The sequence below is a fragment of the Lactuca virosa genome, chromosome 4, assembly GCF_052849685.1.
Source record: "Lactuca virosa cultivar CGN04683 chromosome 4, Lactuca_virosa_CGN04683_v6, whole genome shotgun sequence".
NCBI lineage: Eukaryota > Viridiplantae > Streptophyta > Magnoliopsida > Asterales > Asteraceae > Lactuca > Lactuca virosa.
The window spans coordinates 177,083,214-177,102,219 of record NC_136429.1 but is presented as its reverse complement, the minus strand read 5'-3'; the positions used below and the strand labels follow the sequence as shown (position 1 = coordinate 177,102,219).

The following is a 19,006-nucleotide window of genomic DNA, read 5'->3' as shown; positions in this document are numbered from 1 at the left end:
CCAGTTGACAGCGGAGGAGGTCCACGCAATGCCCGATGTCGTGGCTGGTATGTATTCTTTCATTTATTTATGCTGAGTTTGAGGTGTTGTGCTTATATTATGATATGCGTAGGTACTTTTCTTGTGAATTCTGTACCTGCTTTGGTGTTATTTGACTCGGGTGCGAGTCGGTCATTTGTTTCCTTAGCGTTTAGTCAGCACATCAGTATCCGACGAGAGGCGTTGAGCCGACCTCTGCGAGTTTCTATAGCTGACAAGCGAGCGGTGTATGCTACGGAAGTGGTTCGAGGATGTGTACTCGAGATCTTCGGTGTTGAGTTCCCGATAGATCTAGTCCCGATTGCAATGGGGGACGTATGTGTCATAGTGGGCATGGATTGGTTGAGCCGATTTGGGGCTGTTATAGACTGCGAGTGACAGTTGGTGACGATACGAGACCCTAGTGGGGGAGTACTTACGGTGTACGGCGAGGGTACCCGATCTGGGTCAGCGTTTTATTCAGCGGCCAGAGCGAGACAGAGTTTACAGCAGGGCTGAAGCGGGTTTGTAGCCTATGTGATGGACACACGAGTGGCCGCTGGGAGGCCAAGTTCGATTGATGACGTTCCGATAGTGCGTGAGTTCCCGGATGTTTTTCCCGAGGAGTTGCCGGGTGTGCCTCCTGAGAGGCAGGTAGAGTTCTGCATCGATTTGGTTCCGGGGGCAGCACCTATCGCCAAGGCGCCTTATCGCCTTGCGCCGCCAGAGATGTAGGAGTTATCCTCGCAGCTTCAGGAGCTGCTCGGGAAGGGGTTTATTAGACCGAGTAGTTCCCCTTGGGGAGCACTGATCCTTTTTGTCAAGAAAAAGGATGGTTCACACCGAATGTGCATTGATTACCGGGAGTTGAACAAGTTGACGGTCAAGAACCGTTACCCATTACCGAGGATCGACGATTTGTTCGATCAGTTGCAGGGAGCGTCTTGGTTCTCCAAGATTGATCTGAGGTCTGGATATCATCAGATGAGAGTGCGTGATGAGGATATCTAGAAGACGGCGTTCATGAATCGTTATGGGCATTACGAGTTCGTGGTGATGCCTTTCGGGCTCACCAATGCACCGGCTGCGTTCATGGATCTCATGAACAGGGTGTGTAGGCCGATGTTGGATCGTTCGGTGATCGTGTTCATTGATGATATTTTGGTGTATTCGAGATCTAGAGAGCAGCACGAGGAGCATCTGAGAGAGATTCTCGGGGTATTGAGGTCGGAGAGGCTTTATGCCAAATTCTCCAAGTGCGAGTTCTGGTTACGGGAGGTCCAGTTCTTGGGGCATCTCGTCAACCAGAATGGGATTTTGGTCGATCCGGTCAAGATTGAGGCGGTTATGAGGTGGGAGGTGCCGAGATCACCCACCAAGATCAGGAGTTTTCTAGGATTGGCCGGCTATTATCGGAGATTTATCAGGGATTTCTCCAAGATCGCCGTGCCTCTCACCAGGTTGACCCGGAAGGGTGTTGCTTTTTCGTGGGGTCCGGAGCAGTAGACCTTGTTTGAGACACTTCGCCAGAGATTATGCGAAGCCCCGGTGTTAGCCCTCCCGGAAGGGATGGAGGATTTTGTGGTGTATTGTGACGCATCGATATCGGGGTTGGGTGCAATACTTATGCAGAGGGGGCATGTGATAGCGTATGCATCGAGGCAGCTGAAGCCTCATGAGACGAGGTATCCCACCCACGATCTGGAGTTGGGGGCAGTGGTGTTCGCCCTCAAGATCTGGCGTCACTATTTATATAGGGTTCGGTGTACCATATACACGGACCACAAGAGCTTGAAGTATTTGATGGATCAACCCAATCTGAATATGCGCCAGAGGAGATGGTTGGACGTGGTAAATGATTACGATTGTGAGATCCTGTACCACCCGGGCAAAGCTAATGTTGTAGCTGATGCCCTGAGCCGTAGGGCGGAGAGTGCCCCGATTCGAGATATTTGTATGCGACTGACAGTGATGACTCTGGTGTTGGACACCATTCGGGAGGCCCAGGCAGAGGCCGTGAGACCGGAGAACCGCAAGAGAGAGCGGGTGATTGGACAGGTACCTGAGTTCGTTACCGATAGACGCGGGCTTATGACCTTTCAGGGTCGGATTTGGGTGCCGTATGCAGGCAGGGCGCGCACCACTTTGATGGAAGAGGCGCACCGATCGAGGTTCTCGATCCATCCCGGGGACACTAAGATGTATTTGGATCTGAAGAAAGATTACTGGTAGCCCTGTATGAAGAGGGATGTAACATGGTTTGTTGAGAGGTGCTTGACCTGTCGCAGGATTAAGGCTGAGCACCAGCGTCCGCACGGCAAGTTGCAGCCACTTGAGGTTCCCCAGTGGAAGTGGGAACATATTTCCATGGATTTTATCACCAAATTGCCAAGGACCGCGAGGGGTGTCGATGCGATTTGGGTGATTGTCGACCGACTGACGAAGAGCGCTCACTTTCTTGCTATTAATGAGAGCTCTTCTGCAGAGAGATTGGCAGAGTTGTATGTGAGGGAGTTGGTATCGCGGCATGAAGTACCGATCTCGATTGTGTCGGATCGAGATGTGCGTTTCACTTCCAGATTCTGGAAGAAATTCCATGAGGAGTTGGGAACGAGGCTGTATTTTAGTACCGCTTACCACCCACAGACGGACGGACAGAGTGAGCGGACGATTCAGACGCTCGAGGACATGTTTCGAGCATGTGTGTTGGACTTCGGGGGAAGTTGGGACACGTATCTGCCGTTGGCTGAGTTTTCTTATAACAACAGCCACCATTCGAGTATTGGTATGCCTCCCTTCGAGTTGTTGTACGGGAGGAGATGTCGGACTCCCATTTGCTGGGTTGAGGTAGGGCAGCGCGTGATGGGCAGCACTGAGATAGTGCTTCAGACGACTGAGCAGGTACAGCAGGTTAGACAGAGGTTGTTGACGGCTCAGAGTCGCCAGAAGAGTTATGCGGATAGGCGACGATCCGAGCTTGAGTTCCAGGAGGGAGACTTCGTACTCCTGAAAGTGTCTCCTTGGAAAGGAGTGATTCGATTCAGGAAGAGGGGCAAGCTGGGGCCCCGGTATATTGGGCCGTTCAGGGTGACCGCGAGGGTGGGCAGGGTAGCATATCGGTTGGAGCTACCTGAGGAGTTAAGCCAGATTCATGATACCTTCCACGTGTCTCAGTTGAGGAAGTGTATAGCCGACGAGTCGGCGGTGGTGCCGCTGGAGGATATTCAGGTGGATGCGAGCCTGAATTATGCTGAGAGGCCAATCGCGATCCGGGATCGGAAGATCAAGGTTCTGAGGAACAAGGAGGTGTCCCTGGTTCAGGTCCAGTGGCAACATCGAAGAGGGTCCGAGCTGACTTGGGAGCCGGAATTGGAGATGGGGGAGCAGCATCCAGAGTTGTTTGCGGAGCAAGACTTCGAGGGCGAAGTCTGATTCTAGTGGGGGAGAATTGTAACATCCGGATTTCCAGGTATTATGTTTGATCATTTATTTATGAGTAAAAGAGAGGGACTCGACGAGTTGAGGCGTAGACTCGTCGAGTAGGACCGCGATTGCTGACTGGATTAATGAACGGACTCGACGAGTCGGAAAGGGTGGACTCGACGAGTCCGCGCTGTAAATTGAAACCCTAATTCTCGGGGTCTGTGCCCTATTTAAAGGCCTTTATAGCCTCCATTTGCGGCCACTTCACCCCTGAGAAACCCTAGAGAGCAGAGAGATCGTTTGTGGTGCAAGAAGAAGGCTAATTCACCATTTCTTGTGTGTTTTAGCAAGAAGGAAGGAGGTAGAACAAGCCAGGCGGGTTGAGGAGCTTGGATCCACTTCTATTTGATCAGAGGAAGCTGTTGGAGGTAACAATCTGTGCCATTCTCGTATTTATTATGATTCTAGTGAAATCTAGGGTTTTCTTTATGCCTCTTTTAGTTGAATCTTGAGTATGTGAGGTCCCAAGGCGAGTTGGTTCATAGATATGGACCTTAAGAGGTACAGAGAGTCCTTACCACTCTGCTTTATGCCATACCTTTTGAGTTATGAGCTTAGGAGGCCATTTTAGAGGTTATTTCACCAAAAGAAGCTTTGGGTGTGTTGCATGTGTACCAAGATTCGACCTTTACGTGATTATCAAGCTTGGGAAGGTCAGATCTATAGATTAGAGAAGCAGATCTGACCTTAGAAGGTCATTTGAGTATGAACATGGAAGCAACTCGCCGAGTTCATAAGTGGACTCGACGAGTCGAGTCGGGGTTGCCCCGCGATTCGTGACAGGAGGAACCCGTCGAGTGAAAGGATGACTTGACGAGCCAAGAGAGGCTAGAAGGATTCAGAGGACCCGCATGGACTCGCCGAGTCGCCCTTGTGCACTCGACGAGTCGGGTCAAAGTTTGACCGTTGACTTTCGTTGACCTTAGGGTTCTGGTCAAGACTGATTCAAGAGAGTTCAGAGAGGGGTAGAATGGCCTTCTACCCAATCTTTAGAGATGAGACTAGGAGAGAATATTGATCGGGGATGTTATTTGAATGATAGGAGGAGGCTAGGTCGGGACGTTGAGCACGAGAGTTTATCCGACTTCATTGAGGTGAGTCTTCTCACTATACTGTACCTGGAAGGGTACCTATGTGTGACCGGAAGGTCTTATATGCTATGAGATGTATGAGCTGTATGTTGTTATGTGATATGTATGTGTTATGTATGTTATGTATGATAAGGACCGGAAGGTCAAGATGATATGGACCGGAAGGTCAAGAGGTTACGGACCGGAAGGTCGATACGGGTAGGACCGGAAGGTCTACCGGGATTCGGGACGGAAGTCCCCTGAGACATTTGGATCGGAAGATCCCACAGAGATATGGCCTGGAAAGGCGTATGTGTTGTATGTGGTATTTTGGGGAACTCACTAAGCATTTATGCTTACAGTTGCTGTGTTATGTGTTTCAGGTACTAGCGAGGATCGCGGGAAGGCGCCGGCATGATCCATACACAGTCATAGAGATTATGTTTTGAGATTCTGGGATTTGTTTGTTATAATGACATTGGATACAGTTTGTTTGATATTGTTTTGATGATTTAAAAAATGAAAAATTGTTTTGAAAATTTACGTTGTTACACTAGTGCCTCAAGTGTGACACCTCAAATGGTTCACACAACATCACCAACATCTTGGAATTACTTGGGAGAAAAGGTTCTTATGCTCAAATCGGCTGGCCCTCACATATATGTATCACTAGTGCCAATTTTGCGAACCAAGGACTCCTTTATATATTATGGAGGATTAGGGTTACATCTATGTAAACCCTAATACCCATGAACTTTCATTTACATATGATCCATGGGTTAAAAGCTCCATGGAATATCCATGGACTTCCATACACTCTTAGCCCATTTTAAATAGACCTTGGCCCATTCCATATATATAAGAGTCCATATTTAATTAGCCTCTTTTGATCACTAAACTAATTCTAAATTAATTCTTGATCAACACTAATTAAATAATATGATTTCATATTAATATATTAGTACTTATAATATATCAATATAAATCATAAATAACCTCTTCTCACAAAAAGTCTATCCAAATATTCCGATGCCATGCAACCCAAATGGACCATGCCAAATCGGGTAAAGTACATACCAATTATAGTTATGGACTTAAACACTAATCCAACAATAACTTCCTCATACAAAGTCAGATTTAGGCGTTCTTTACATGCACGTTATCAATTTTATGATCACTACGTGTAACATTTGGCTTCAGATTGCTTCGCTATTCGGGGGCTGTGGCACGATCATCGGTTATCAGGCTTAGGGCCTTACGGAAGAAAGGATTTGGCCCTCTTTGGATGTGGGCGCTATAGTTTAAGTGATCCGAGTGTCCGATGGTGTTCCGGAGCCTAAGGGCATAATTGTAATTTGTCGTTCCAGGGGTATGGGCTGCTACAAGTGTGGCAGGGTTGGTCATGTCAACAGGAATTTCCCTCAGGGGCGAGCTTGTTATGTTTTCACTGCAATAAAGTGGGCCACAAGAAGGCTGACTATCCGATATTGAGGGGATGGGCAGTGAGTGCACATGCTTCGGTTATTTTGAGGATCACTGATGGTCGTGAGGGTAGGGCAGGAGCCCCAACAAAGAGGAGCCAAGAATTGCAGTGTCAGACAGGGGAGGCCAGGACTCCAGCAGGTGATGTTGCAGGTATGTTATCTTTTGCTTTCTTATTGGTTGTTATTAGTATTTATGATGTTTGGAATCTTGCATCTATTCGAGTAAGCGTTATCTTTGGTTTAATTCTCTGTTTATTTTTGAGTTATATCTTCAAGAATTGTTATATTCCATTTGCATGCCATGAACCATTAGTGGGTTAGTGAAGGGTTGCACCTCGTGTAGCGGGTTCCAAAGTCTTCGGTTGTTATTCTGGTTTTTGATCAAGATCGGTTCAGGGGTATTGTATGGAAGGTCTATGGTCAGGATTCACCGGGTTAGTTTTCCAGTATCGTCAAGATTCAATGGTTTTAACAATTATGCGTGGTTGGCTCTTGGGGGTGCCGGAAGTAGTCTATTGCTGAGGTTTTGGTCTGAGCATCTGTTCAGAGGGCTTCAAGATTTGAGTGTTGTATCATTAAAAGCTTCTGGGGTTATCAGTTTTGCTGGGATTTCAGGGAGTGTTTATCTGGTCTTCAAGGGTTGTGTGGTGTTTTAGGTTTGGCTAATAATGGATCACTAGCATTGGTAAGCGCAGGTTGACAACAGTTCGATCATTGGAGGGTAAGAGGGATTGGGAATCCTTCAAATCTTGTGTGCTATAAGAGCTTAGTCAAATCAAAATAGGGGAGAACCATTCATGTATTCGGGAACAGAAGCAGGCGTGAAACTAGGATGAGTTTTGCATCCTCGTCAGGGAGGAAGGCGGCCCAAGTGACCATTTGCATTGAGGAATGTGCGAGTTGGGAGTTCGAGAAACTTCCTAAAAGTTGGTTAGCGCCTTCTTGGTGATGTATAGCAGGCTTTTGGTGGACCCAGGTTGGGGTTCCATTCATGACTCGAGTTCAGTTTGGGTGCTTGGTCGAGTGCGTGTTCGACTCTAGGTGTGTTCGGATTGATAGATAAGTGGTAAGACCATGGGCGGTGGTTATGAAAACGTGGAAGTGTTGTAAGACTGCGGGGTGGCCCTTAGCATTCACTAGTTAGCAGATAGTGTAGAAGTATGGTAAGACTGCAGGAGTGGCCTGTAGCATTCACTAATAGACAGTTAGTGTGGGAGTGTTGTAAGACTGCGGGGTTGCCCGTAGCATTCACCGGTCCCTGTGCAGCGGTGAGAGTGTGGTAAATCTATGATTTGGTCACAAATTTCTTCAGATGGTTTAGAGCAGGGTGGTTCAACTCGTAATGCTGTGGGAGGGCCACAACATGTTTGGAATAAGGAAATGGTAGGTCGTTGGAGACCTGGCATGATATGAGACTACAGTTGGTCATGTAGCATTCATTTTATCATTGGATTTGGCGACGAGATGGCTTGGGTAGTAATCACCATATAAGGTTTCTCTTGGGAGTTGCGTGGGGCGACGGTGTATGTGTGTCTTTCGACTCAGCAACCGGGCAGGAGTCCGGTGTTTCAGATAGTTGGCAGACAAGTTGAGACCAGGGATAGTCTCAATGATTTGGGAGTTGTGTGGGGAGCCGCTTGTTATTCAGGGAATATGCTAAGTTGCTTGCAGTGGATTAAATAATCTCATAGTGGTTGATTTGACCTTGTTGCCCAACTCTCGTTTGAGTCTAACCGTTGCAGGGATGAATCTTCTACTCGAAGGATTATCCGAGCCTTCTGTCGAGCGTAAGTATTCTGCAATTGTATATGGTCAGTGATTTTGTTCCTTTGGAAGCATCAATATAATAGGGGTTGGAAGTGTTCTGTTTAATTTGGTATTCAATGTGAAATTGACATGGTAATGGTTTAGTGTGGGCGGTCTATAAGGGAGTCAGACCAAATTGAGACTTCAGGTTTCGGAAAGGTAGAAGTGGTTTTATGCATGGGTTTATGGATTCGCCTTCATCGGGTCGAAGAGTTCTGTCAGGGTTGGGTTCGGTTTCTTTGGGAAGGTCATTGTATGCTTAGGTTTTCGGTTGTGTTCTTCGGGTGCTTGGTATGATCTGAGTGTTATCAAGAAGCGATTTCGAGGACGAAATCTAATTTAAGTGGGTGAGAGTTGTAACACTTGGTTTCAGATTGCTTGACTATTCGAGGCTGTGGCCCGATCATCAGTTATCATGAGGCTTAGAGCTTTAGGGAAGAAATGATTTGTCCCTCTTTGGATGTGGGCGCTATAGTTTAAGTGATCTGAGTGTTCGATGGTGTTTCAGAGCCCAAGGGTATAATCGTAATTTGTTAGCTCGGGCCTTTATAAATTTTGGGCTCTTGTTCGGGAAGTTTTAATGAAATGGCGAGTTTTTAGAAGCGTAGAGCTTCTTGTAACCTTTCCGTGGATATAAAGTTCGTTGGAAACAGACTTGGGACGAAGGAGTTATGGCCGAATGAAGTTTGAGTGTTTTGGAGGGCCATCTAGTACACGGGGCGTACTAGATGTGTACGCAGGGCGTATCGAGTAGAGAACTCGCATGTGGTCTTCGAGTATGCCGAGTGTACCAAGGGGTACGTGGGGTGTACTCCCTTCAACCATGAAACCCTAATTTGTAACCCTTGACCCTATTTAAACCTCATTTCTTTCATGAGCCTCATCTTTTATCAACCTCTAAGCCTCCTAAACCCTAATAGTCGACCCTTAGCCTTTATCTTGGATCTTTTAAGCCATTGTGAAGGATCTTGGAGTATTTTGTGCACTTTGAAGAGCTTGGAGCTTGTTGAAGAATCACCACCTAGAAAGGAGCTTGTAGATCCAGAGGTTTTCCATATTTTGCAATCTATTGAAGGTAAAAAGCTTTGATCTTGTCATCTTCTTGGTTAGATCTTGTTTTGGGTTTGATTATGGTCATTTTAGGCCCTTTGGTTGGTCCTTGTGAGCTAAGGTTGTTTCAGAGGCTTGATCTTGTAGATCTGGACGTTTTAGGTGTCCCAAAGGCATTAAAATGTGATCTTTATGGGTTATTTGGACTCATGCATGTGTTAAGACCCTTCATTAAGCTCTTTTGAGCTCTAGAGCCCCATTAAGTCATGCATGCAAGTAAAGTTACCAACTTTACGTGATAAGTCATCCATGGGAACCAGATCTGAGAGTTTGGAGCAAGGGCTTAAGTGATTAAGTGCTTTTTGGAATGGTTGGGGTTCAGAGGAGTACGCTAGGCGTACCCATCTGGTACGCTGCACGTACTTGCCCCAAAGGGTGTACGCTGGGCGTACCAGCTGAGTACATGGCGCGTACTCGGCCAGGTCGAGTTCTCTTGAATTGTTGAGCTTTTGAACATTTGACCATTGACCAGGAGTTGACTAGGGTTGACCATTCAATAATTTGGGCCTTTTTGGATATTAGGCCTTCTTGGGATAGGTCCATGATGGTTTTGGGCCCAATTTGGATAATTGGGCCTTATGGTGTCATTTCGGGTTTGGGCTATCATTTGGGATTGGATTGATGAGGACTTTGTTGGGCCATCTGTAGACAAGTGTTTGGATTGGGGAAAATTTAACGGGCTTTAGGTTAAGGCCCATGTGAGGGTTTGGGCCCAATTTGGAAAATTGGTCCATAAGTGGGCTTTGTATGATTATTTGGTTGGTGGGCCTTTATGATTGTGAGTTTGGGCCTTAGTCTTGGAACAAACTAGGTGAGGGGTAAAATGGTCTTTTTATCCCGTATATGGATCATAGTCACATAAATCGCGGTACGCTTTGGTACGGGTACGGGTACGCGGTACGCAATTCACTAGGTCCCTAAAATTCGGTACGAGGGGGGGTAGACTCATTTCGGTACGCTCTGGGACGCTCCGGTACGATGTACCAAATATTGTGGTACCATGTACCAAAATTCCAAAACTCAAAACATATTAGATAAACGTAAAATAAAACTTGCAATCAAACAAAGTAACAAACATCAAAAACTCAAAATAGGTTACATCAAATCCAAAAAAACATCAAAAGTCAAAAGTGTTCACTCATCCAATTCAGATTCTAGAGTTTCAGATTTCGGAGTTTGAGATTGAAGAAATGTGGAAAGATAACTGATAGGGACATAACCTTCTATGAACCCATGTTTTTCTTCCTTAATTCCACACTTGAATTCCGTTCTTCTCACTCACCCATCAGAGAAATCACCCAGATTCCATCATTCAATGATTTAGGCACAAAAGCATCAAGCAACTACAGGAAGGTATTTGTACTTCTTTTATTTCCAAAAACCATGATTTGGTAATCAAGAATCGGGATTCAAGAATCAAAAAAAAAAAAAAATGAAATCTGATTTTTGATGTTCTGGAAATTAAATTGAATGAAAATTGTGATGGGAGGGAAACCAAATTATAGAGTATAAACTCAATTTTAAAGGCTCGCTCATAATGCGATTGAATACAGAGAGAAACGCACCCGAATTAATTGACTTTTCAAATTCCCAATCACGTACCTAATCGATTGCAAACACGTTTTGGAATCAAGGAAGTCGTGACCCAAATAGCATCAGGTACGATTGAATTGCAATTTTGGAACGCCAATTTCAGGTTTAGAAACGCGATCCCGAGCGTCCCCGGTACACGTTCGTACCGCGTTTTGGTACGGGCGAATTGGTACGTAGATTGCGCCTCACCCATCGATTTATGTGACTATGATATGGATTATTGGATTTGATTTGGAAACCAATTGCTAATTGGGTGATTTTTTTTGATAGCGCGGGGATCAACGGTCAGAGATTATTCGTGTGTTCAGCTGTCGACGTGATTCTCCTCACTGTTCTATGGGTCGAAGGTACCAATGCCGGCCCATTTGGTTTGTGTATTATAGGAAGACCAGGGGTTGGCCCTTGGCATTTTGTATGAAAGACCAGGAGGTGGCTCCTGGCAATTTTTATGCAAGACCAGAGTCTGAACTCTAGTAGTTAATTAGTTAAGTAGTTGTAGATTGTATGCCAGTTGTCTTTGTGATGCTTGCATGGAAGACCAGGAGGTGGCTACTGGCACTTGTCTGTAAGACCCAGGGTTTTGGCCCCCGGCGTGGCAAGGAAAGACCATGATATGGCTCGTGGCATAACGACAAGACTATGGTTGACACATAGCACCTCCTATTGTATGTTTGATATGTATGGCTCGTATGTTATGTATGGTCTGTGGTATTTAGGGAACTCACTAAGCTTTGTGCTTACAATTTGTGGTTTATGGTTTCAGGTACTTCCGGTTCGAAAGGGAAGGGCCCGACTTTATCGCAGCGCATACACCGGTGTTTTCCGCAATTCTTGATTTTGGGATTTTACTCTGATAATTGTTTTACAGTGGAATACTTTTAAATGTGGGAATAAAGATAAACAAATATTTGAATATATATTAAAAATGAAATTTTTACCTTCGTATTTTGAGGATGTTACACTATGAATTTTGTTTAGATTACTTAAGTTAATAAACAACATATCTCCGACTCACTTTTTATGACACGAGTAGTTGTGTCGGTTTGATCATGAAACTTCAAAGAAACATAACTTCTTCATACAAAGTCGTATTTAAGAACTCCTAATATCTACGAGATAGTCATAACGACTACTACATTAGCTTAGATTATCTGTTATATCTTAAATATCTAGTCTGAATCTGTGAGCGTTACACTATACCATGTATCCCATTGTATATTCTTTGCATGGTAGGATAGAGGTACGGTTAGAGTACAAGTATGCTAGTTGACTATGATAAATCCTTGCAATGCATGTGCATTTTAGGAAACTTGGTGTCTTGGTATGTTAGACCAGTAGGGTTTTGCGTGTTGATCATATGATACCGTTAAGGGTTATGTTTGGTGAGGGTAACTAGGGAAGGCCAGTTATCAGGATTATGTATGATTAACCAACGAAGGACTTAAGTGAGAAGTGATCAATGCCATGGTAATTAGGGAAGGTTAGTTTCCAAGGTATGTACTATGATAATACCTATCATGTGTTTATGATACATGATTAGGTGGTAATGATAGCATTAGTTCTATGTAGTTTAAGTTGGATAGCATGAGAACTCTTGGTCTAATACCTTATTGCGATGTTCTTGGGTGGATCATCTGTTCGATGGTCTATCTGGTCGTTGACTACATATGACTTTATTAATTGTATGAAAGACCAAGATCTGGTCCCCGATAATTGTATGAATGACCAGGATATGGAACCTGACAATTGTATGAAAAACCAGGATCTGGCCCTTGGAAATTATATGAAAGACCAGGATCTGGCCCATGACAATTGTATATAAGACCAAGGTTTGAACCCTAGCAATGGCAAGGAAATACCATGATTTGGACCATGGCAAGATGTGACGGTAAGACAATGATTTGACCCATAACATTCACTCGGGGTTGGAGTAGACCCGTTATTTTATATATGATTGTTATGTATGTTGATAGGAGATTTGGCAGGTCGGCGCTGGATCCGAAAACTTTGTGTGGATGCATTGTATATATGATGGAATATGTGGTATACTGGGGAAATTACTAAGCTTTATGATTACAATTGTGGATTAAATGTTTTGCAAGTTATTCGTGAGAAGAGCTCGGTGGGACTGTACACACACATCAAAGGTAATGATTTTCGCTTTCCTTGAACTCAACTCTCAACCGGTTACGGGGTCTATTTCAGCCCTACCACTACCACATAATAACATATCATAATCATACTGTCAGGCATATTTGGGTGCCCGACCTACCCTACGGTTTATCTAAACCAGTTACGGGGTCTAATCCACCTCTCCTACCAATATCACATAATATCATAGCATACTAGCACATAAAACGTAACAGATAATGGCATGCCAGTCAATTATCACAAAGACAATCGTCTCTACTATGATCAACTATTAGTGGACCGACATTGGTGCTTTCGACCAACTTCTACTGGAAGGTAACTCACCGCGAATATCGGAAAGTAGCTGAAAATCCTCGGCTCCGACAATCAACCAAACTCAAGCTCCTATACATAAAAGATTTCCTTAATTACCATTTCATACTCATGGCCCCCTTAAGGGTCAACTTTGGTCAAAGTCAAAGTCAACATTCTGGTCAAACGCAACATTCTGAGTTGACTCAACTCGTCAAGTTGGCCCTTCAACTCGCCGAGTCCATGAATCATAACACCCTGAAATCGTGATCCAACTCGTCTAGTTCTTTCATGAACTCGTCAAGTTCCTCCTATCAACAGAATCGGGACTTTCCAAATCAACTCGTCGAGTCCGTCCTTGAACTCGTCGAGTCCATCCTCTAACAGATTCGGGACACTTCGACTCAACTCGTCGAGTTCCTCTATGAACTCGTCGAGTTCTTCAGTCTGTTAAGCCTTCTTAATGCATTGAGCCATTATTCTTCAATTCTAAGTCCCATATTCCAGATCTGGGTCGAATACACATCTAGGAGGGTAAAGTTTCCGACTTTACCCAATAAGACCCATACTAGAAGAAATGAGCTCTAATCCTAACTCACAATGGCTTAGACCCAACTCTAAAAGCCATTAAAACATCAAGATAAGCAATGGGGTCATAGATATGGACTCTAGGGACGATTTGGTCACGTAAAGTTCCTATCTTTACTTGCATGCATGACCTACTTGGCTCAAAAGACCAAAAAGATGGTCTAAAAGTTGCATGGGACTTCCATGGCCATAAAGTGGGCACCTTTATGCCATGAAGTCCCCTCAAGACCCTAGATCTGAAGGGTTTGCCCACATAGGACGTCCAAATTCCAAAAACCAACATACTTGGACCAAAACATGAAGAAAGCATCCTAAAACTAGATCTAAGCATGTTATAGACAAGGTAGGAGCTTTATACCTCAGATGAACCAGAAATGAAGCCCAACTTCTGGATCTACTCTCCTCCTACACGTACTTGCTCCTTTTTCAAGTACCTTCTTCTTCAAAATCACCAAGAATACACAAAGTTGGCTCAAAACTCTCAAAAGCGAATTAGGGTTTCGAGGTTAGGGTTTGTGACAATGAAGGATGGAAATGAGGCCAGCTTATGGGGGTTAAACCCTCAAAATTAGGGTTTCATTCTGCCAACCTACTCGTCGAGTTGAGGCTTCGCAACTCGTCGAGTAGACTTCTTAACCCGCGTCCCAATCCATCTCTACTCGACGAATTTGGGCCTCCAACTCGTCGAATTTCTATACAAAAATGAATAATTATGAATGAAATACATACCAGGAACCAGACGTTACAAACACAATGGTTTCAAATTAATGAATATCACTTATGGTTTTTAAGTTGAAGGATTAAATCGGTTAATCCGTTTTCAAATCAAAATCTCTTTGTAAAATTTGAGGCGATACAATTGCTATTAGACAATAGTTTTTTTCTTCAAAATGGACTTCTATTTCTGATTCTATGATTCATTTTCGAGATCACTCTACATATTGAAAGATCACTTTACATCTTGAAAGTGAAAAAACATAAACTTCGTTAGGTTTTATCTTTTTTTCTCAACTTTTATAACTACATTTGTTTAGTTTTAAATATATTTCCCAGACAACAACCATCCAATGCTCAAAATAGAAAACGGAAAAAAGAGAAAAAGAAATGATTAAAGAATACCATTGATGTTCAATAATTGCTGTTTGCTTGCATATATACATCATTCCTTTTATGAAGAACGTGTCCCTAAACTATCTTGTACAAATGCAAATGCTTAGTGAGCATCCATGATTTCAACTTTTTCCTTACAAAAGCTATTATAAGAACATCCATAATCCATAGTTTAATGGAATCGTTGAATGATCAGGAATGCTTAGTCGACATTTAGTTGATTAGACTCAACCATAATGAGATGTCTCGTTAGTGTTCAATTGAAGTTCAATGAGTTCTTTTTTTTTTTTTTTATAATTTTTTTTAAATATAAAATGACTAACAAATTTATGATTTTTTTTAAAAAAATAATTTTTGTTTCATCATCTTTTTAATTTTGTTAAGTTGTCACGAAAGCTAGCTAGACAGACAGAGATGGATTTTTTATGGACAACTAAAATTTCCATACGTAATGCACAACTGGTAAAATTTCTTCAAGATTGAACCAGAATTGCATTATGGGGCTTGTAAAAAAGGCAAAGCTCTTTTGTGTTGATCACTTACAATAATTAGAAAGTGCATACCAACAAGAATCTTAAAAGTATCCTCCGTTACGTATGGAAATAACTCAAGATGAGATAGACCCCAATAATGAATTGCTGGGCTAGTGTTGATTTGTATGTAAACATCATAACGATTTCACTGACATCCTGGCTTGATCTTGATATAAACGAAAAATAGCAAAAGACTTCTATTACGGCATTTATGAATTAAATATGTGCCTAAAAGCAATACAATGATGAAATACAATAATGCCATGTTGTTGAAGGTACTTTTAAATCGTGGTGAAGTTATATTCAATTATATATGCAAGCACTAGAACAAAAGATTGAGCAATTGGGAGTCATATCTACTAATCAATTTGTACGTAATACACCCATCCTTTAAAGTAAGATAAGCTTACGAAAGCAGATAACGATTTCTATGTTTAATCAGCTCCATTGTATGAGTGGGTGACATATGCTTCAAAAAGTGCCACCTGGAGGTCCACTGTTGTTAATTGACACACACGACAAAATGAACAATAATTAATAACTAATAAATTCTCTAGAACTCTTACGAATAACAAGAGAGATATAGAGATATTTGTATCAGTGGATCCACATTTCTCAAGCCTTGTGGCCTATATAAAGGGATGACTCTAGAATCTCTCATTCACCACTCATCACAAATAACAAGAGAGATATAGAGAGAAAGGTAGCATTTCTTTAAACAACACCAGGTTTTTGGAGAGGAAGATATTTGTATCACTTATCGTTATCAGTTAAGGAAGATGACTGGGAACATGGCTGATCACCTCACTCTTGCATTTGGTCTTCTTGGTATATAACCCCTTCAATTCCCTCTCCTCCCTTTGCATCTATATTTTCGTTGATGATTCTGCTGCTAACATTTTTCTTTCAAATATTTGCAGGTAATGTCGTCTCGTTTATGGTATTTCTTGCACCAATGTAAGTCTCCTACTTTTTAATCTCTCCTCCCCTTGCTTCTATATTAACAAACGTACATGACATAATTTGATAAAAATGCAGACCAACGTTTTATAAAGTTTACAAAAGGAAATCAACCGAAGGGTTTCAGTCGGCGCCATATGTTGTGGGCTTATTCAGTGCCATGCTTTGGATATACTATGCATTACTCAAGTCCAATGTCATGCTTCTCATCACCATTAACTCAGTTGGCTGTGTCATCGAGACATTGTACATTTGTTTCTTTCTCTTCTATGCACCAAAGAAGGCTCGGGTACATGCTAATCTTTACTTCGCTATGAAATAAAAGGATCATGGTTAATATCAAGGAAAGGTTGAATTAACCCATTATAAAACTTGGTTTATGCAGATGGAGAGTATGAAGCTAATCATATTGCTAATAGTTGTTGGGTTTGGATTGATTGTTGTCCTGACTCAGTTCCTTGCAAATGGAGTTACCCGTGGCGTGATAGTTGGATGGATTTGCCTAGTGTTTTCTTTGTGTGTTTTTGTAGCACCTTTGGGAGTTCTGGTACGGCATATGCACATATAAAACTTATACTATTAAGCTTGTGGTAGAAGAATATATTTTTTTCCTCTTCTTTTTGCATTTTACATGGTGACATTTGTTAATATGTATGCTATTCATATTGCTTTGCAGCGACAAGTGATTAAAACAAAAAGCGTAGAGTACATGCCAATTCTACTATCAGTGGCGCTCACCCTCAGCGCTGTTATGTGGTTCTTTTATGGCCTTCTTCTTGGTGACTTTAATATTGCGGTATGACATAATACAAACAATACAATGGCCTCTTGTATGTCCCTTTGAACAAAGTTAGTTATCTTTAACTAATGAGTGTATTTATACCATCTTTTACAGATCCCAAATGTACTTGGATTCACTTTTGGAATCATTCAAATGATACTATACTTTGTGTACAAAAACAAAAAGCCAGTCATTGATGATGAAAAAGTATCTAGATGTGAAGACAAGGTTGCGGAATTGGCGGAGCAAAAACTCCCAGACTTTAGAGATCAGAAAATAATTGACGTTGTAAATCTGAAAACCTTGTTGCACGCTGACATTCATCCGGTGTTCCCACAAAATGCACATAAAGCTAATCATGCAGTTTTTGAACCACAAACTTTCCCTAATGTGCCAAATTGCACCATTGAAGTTGGCGCATGAAGCTTACAAATGGATATGCATTCAGAGTAAAACTAAATTTGTTGGGCCTGATCTTCCGGGAAAAAGTGTTTAATATGCATGGTTTGGTGTTCTTAATCTAATACTTGCCTTCTCTAGGAATAAGCACCCTTTGATCTTGAGATTTTGTACAGCTCATGTAAACATTGTATTAAATTATTCCTAATTTCCTAATTTCCTCTAGTTTACAAAAATCAAAGTACATCATGTGAAGTGCGAACCATGCAAAAAACCTTGCGTGCATAGTATAGTAATATAAGTAAAAACTTGTATTTCTCAATTATAAAACACAACAAGCTCTTCTTTCTTTTACAACGCGACAAAGGTATGTAGATTGCGCAATCATCATAGAAAAGCAGTTAATAATAGAAGAGCTGATGTTAGATGTGCACATGATCCATAACTCTACTAGAAAAAGGGCGAAAATCCAACCAAAATTTCCGACATAATACCGATTGAAAGGTTACAAAAAATAAACCCTAATTGAGTGAAGGAACCTGGTCTTTAGTTCTACATTCGTCGCAATAGACACCATTTGAAACTGGGTGTTCCACGCCAACACAGAATACGCTAACCATTTCGGCATATGCCTGATAGTTTTAAATCTCCGCTTTTTTACATACTTTTCTTACTATTTTTTTTGAACAACAAGAGATATATATTCAAAGAAAACCTTGCGAGTGGCTAGGAGCAACCACAATCAGTACATGGGAGAAAAAAATCGAACTATCCCAATTCAAAGAAACAAACTTCTTAACTCACTATTTCAACTACCGATAAGCATTTGACTGTATCTCCATTGCATTGACATTTATATTCTAGTTTTTGCTATAAGAAATAACTTGGCTTCTCACTTTCCAAAAAACCCACTGACAACTAGATAAGCCTTGGCGATGATCCTCAGAGCTACTTCTGCGTTCCCCTCCCACCACCAGCACCACAACAAAAAAAACTCAATATTAGCAACAACAAAAAATTGTCGTAAGATACTCATAATCGTCACTAAAGATATTACCAGCGACAAATCGTCGCAAGAGGGTCACCGCTATTACTTCATAACTAATACTCATAAAACGCCGCTATTAGGGTCGTCTCTAATAGTTGTCGTTGTTAAAAAGCTAGCTAAATTCGTTGCAAACGATGTCGCTACTAACATTCCGGTCAGTGGCGAATCCAAAACCAAAATCAACGTGGTTCCTTATATAAATGAAATGGAAAAAATATGAAAATGTAGGTCTTTTGGCAAAAATAAGGTAGTTCCTTATGTATTTTTATATATAATTGTTGTATTAAAAAAGAAAAAAGGTAGGTCCTAGGACCCATCTTCACATAGTGTAGCTACGCCCCTGATTCCGGTAACCGGTAGGAGTTTTTTTGGCCAAGGTTACCGGAGATACATGTCGTTGCAACTAATGCAAGTCGTCGCAAAACTATCGCCGCTAATACTATTATTTTTTTTTAATAAAATTAATATTTTGTAAGATTTTGAATTATAAAAATGCAGAAATTATAATCTAGAAATCTAAATTACATAAACCATTAAATAACATAAAACAAAATATACTATATTACATATAAACGATCTTA

General features: G+C 42.1%; 1 protein-coding gene across 1 annotated transcript; it reads left to right on the top strand.

Annotated features, from left to right (window-relative positions):
• The first annotated feature begins 15,873 nt into the window (after window positions 1-15,873).
• LOC145107746 (bidirectional sugar transporter NEC1-like) lies at window positions 15,874-17,593 on the top strand. Its single transcript, XM_079044697.1, has 6 exons — window positions 15,874-16,065; window positions 16,158-16,194; window positions 16,276-16,486; window positions 16,583-16,744; window positions 16,874-16,993; window positions 17,093-17,593. Exons 1-6 carry the CDS (start codon window positions 16,017-16,019, stop codon window positions 17,399-17,401), a joined length of 888 nt encoding a protein of 295 aa, XP_078900823.1. The 5' UTR covers window positions 15,874-16,016; the 3' UTR covers window positions 17,402-17,593.
• The last annotated feature ends 1,413 nt before the right edge of the window (window positions 17,594-19,006 follow it).